The sequence below is a fragment of the Nicotiana tomentosiformis genome, chromosome 5 (genome assembly GCF_000390325.3).
Source record: "Nicotiana tomentosiformis chromosome 5, ASM39032v3, whole genome shotgun sequence".
NCBI lineage: Eukaryota > Viridiplantae > Streptophyta > Magnoliopsida > Solanales > Solanaceae > Nicotiana > Nicotiana tomentosiformis.
In genome coordinates, this window is record NC_090816.1 from 9,013,492 (window position 1) to 9,016,866 (window position 3,375).

Below are 3,375 nucleotides of genomic sequence, written 5' to 3' on the forward strand. Positions count from 1 at the left end.
TATCAAGGAATATTATTTTTTTCACAATCACACACTTTTTTTCTTTTCTTTTCTTTTTCAATTCAAGTGGCTCTTACTTTTTAAAACATTTCACATTTCTCTTTATTCCAATAGTTACACTCAAAATCCAAACCAACCCACTCACACTTCACTTTTACAAAGTTCATAACAAATTTAAGTGCTCACGAGAGGTACAAGGTTCAAATAGATGGTCAATTCAAATAAATAGGTAAGGTTCTTACTGTGGTTGCCAAAGAAATAGGATTAAATGCTCAATAGGGTTAACTAACATACATAACAATTAGGTGGGTAAAAGCATATAACTGGCTCAACAAAGAAACGCCTAAATCACTTCTAAGACTGAATAAAACTACTGGGTAGGAAGATTGATCGCAAAGTGATATTTTTGCAAAATGGGTATAATTTCAATTGTGACCCCAAAACCGGATATAAATGTAAAAGCCCATCTAAAAAGGAAATTGAACATTCGTTGAGGGAATAACACTCGACTGGATCTTTACCCATGTATTTGGCTTAATATTAACTTCTACTAAGTTGTATAACTAAAATTCTGCATTTAATTTACATTAAAATTGGGGGGGGGGAGGGGGGGGGGAGTTTGACATTCAAGGTAAAAACTAATTGGCTCATGAAAACGAAAATCATGATCACAAATTTTACACAATCTTCCTTATCTTACTGCTTTTGTAAGATTACTACTCCGCTAATTAATCCTCCTTATCTTCATATTAGTACTAATATTCAAATTAGAACGTACTAATCTTCCTTATCTTACAACTTGTTTGGATGATTATTACCTATTGTATTGTATTGTTATCCTAAAATAATATTTATTTTGATTGTTTATTTAAAATTAATTGTATCGTATTGTTAAATGCATTGTTCCGGAATAACCAAAAGCCCCATTTTATGAAACTATCAATTTGGTAGGTTGGGTTGTTTCATATTTTCTTTTTCAGTTATGCCTTTACCTATTACTCCATAATTGTATTCTTCACCTTTTTTTTTTATTTTAATTTCAAATCTCCAACCTATTGACCTACTATGTCTACGTCATCTTTTCTAGAGTTGGTTCGTGCCGTTCTTTTCATCCAAATCTCCGTTGTATTCTTTATCTTTTTCCATCGTTTTAGATTTTGTTTTTTTAAACTGGCGATAGTTAGCCTTTTTCTTCAAGTTTTTGCTCTTGTTTTCAAGCTACATAATTTATGATAAATTATAGCAGAAAGAAGTTTTTTTAAGTTATTTTTATACGCAATTCTTGATACATTTTATTTAAAACAATTGAGGGTATTTTAGTAAACTTATCAGTTACAGTCCATTACGATATAGTCAAACCAAACAACAAAAATGTTATTTAACAACAACAATGATACATTCTATCCAAACGTTGGCCATAAAAACGATACAATACAGTACAATACATTATACGATGGGTAACAATGATCCAAACATAGTCTTACTGCTGAAAAATACTAATGTGCAAGCTCATGCAAATTAGTTATAAATAGCGTAGATAGCATGCAACCTTTGAAACATAGCCTTCAGTAATAACAAGGAAAATCATGATCAGAAATATTAAATTGCCACACATTTTTTATTTTTTTCAAATGGTTTCCACTTTCTTTAGCTATATTACTACTCTATGGCAAATTTTATTTTCCATAATCCTTAGGATAACAAGCAAATTATTGAGTAGTACAAGAAACAAGCCATTATTTCCTCCAGGTCCAAAACCATGGCCAATAGTTGGTTGCATTCCTCAAATGGTACTAAACAAGAAGCCAGCATTTGAGTGGATACACAAACTAATGGAGGAAATGGAGACTGAAATTGCTTGCATTTGTCTTGGTAATGTTCATGTCATTCCTGTCACTTCTCCTGAGTTTGCTTGCCTATTTTTAAAGAATCAAGACTCGATTCTCTCATCGAGGCCTATTTGCATGTCCGCGAACCTCGTTAGCAATGGCTACTTGACTTCAGGTTTTCTCCCTATGGGTGATCAATCGATAAAAATGAGAAGAATCCTTTCTTCCCATGTCCTCTCAGCTACATCTTTTCAATGGCTTCGTCGTAAGAGAGATGAAGAAGCTGACCATATTCTTCGATTCGTTTATGATCAGTGCATTAACAAACGTCTTGTTATTAACTTGAGGAAAGTGACAAGATACTACTGTGCAAATGTTATTAACAATATGATTTTCAGCAAGAGATTACTTGGAAAAAGAATAATGGAAAATGGAGGACCATTAGTAGAATTACAAAAAGATCAGGAGAAGCAAGTTGATGCAATTTTTACACTTGTTGAATATTTTCATTCTTTTGGTATCTCAGAATACTTACCATGGTTAAGTGGATTTGATTTAGATGGTCACAAGGCAATTATTAAGAAAGCCTTTCCCATAGCAACAAAACACATTGATCTTGAAATTGACCAGAGGATTCATATTTGGAAGGATGGCAACAAAACTGTGGAAGAAGACATCCTTGATGTTCTTATCATGCTAAGAGATACTAATGGGAATCCTATGTTGAATGCTAAAGAGATTAAAGCGCAAGTCCTTGTGAGTATACTTCCAATCTCTTAAACCATGTGAACAACATGATAAACTTTAAGATTTTCATTTTTATCTTTAGTGAAATGCTTTTACGGCTATAAATGTCATGACATATTTCTAGTCACAAGTTTCAAAAGTCTCTTTCTCAAGTTCAGTATCCAATCAAACGGCATCATATAAATCGAAACAGTGGAGTGAGATTAAATTAGAAACTGAAAATCTGTCTTGAATCTTGGTTAAACCCAATTTCAATATGTTTTGACCATATAAGTAATCAAAATTCAACTTTACTCGATGGATATTCTTGATTTACTCCCTCTGTTCCAGTTTATGTAAACTTTTTTATTTTTCGAGAGTCAATTTAACTTATCTTTGAAGATAAATTGAATTAGATTAACTTGATATTTAAAATTAAAATTTAGATATTCCAAAACTATACAAAAAATACTATAATTTTTAATTCTTCCCATGTCGATATGATGAAAAAATGCCTTTCAAAATGTTGGTCAAAATGTACGTAGTTTGAATCTTGAAAAGCAAAAATGTTCACATAAATTGAAATGAGGGAGTAGTTTAAGAAGAATTTAGAAAGTATTTTTGAAACATAAGTCAGAAGATCGATTGTCCGTTTGGATTACATCATTTTATTAGTTTATGTGGAAACGAGACTTGCATTTTTTTGTTTTTGGAAAATATTTCGATTTGATTTTAGAAAAACATAAAGTTTGTTTTTAGAAAATCAAATACGATTATTTTGTTTGATCTTCTTGGTTACCAATTATATTGACAGGAATTC

At 31.3% G+C, this 3,375-nt stretch overlaps 1 protein-coding gene across 1 annotated transcript in view; it reads left to right on the forward strand.

Moving 5' to 3' along the window:
* Positions 1-1,594: 1,594 nt before the first annotated feature.
* Positions 1,595-3,375, forward strand: part of LOC104095765 (isoleucine N-monooxygenase 1-like) — a 48,176-nt gene continuing 46,395 nt past the window's right edge. The window contains exon 1 of the mRNA XM_070175584.1: positions 1,595-2,585. Within this exon, the coding sequence (XP_070031685.1) occupies positions 1,632-2,585 (954 nt within the window). The 5' untranslated portion in view covers positions 1,595-1,631. The remainder of the gene's footprint in view (positions 2,586-3,375) is intronic.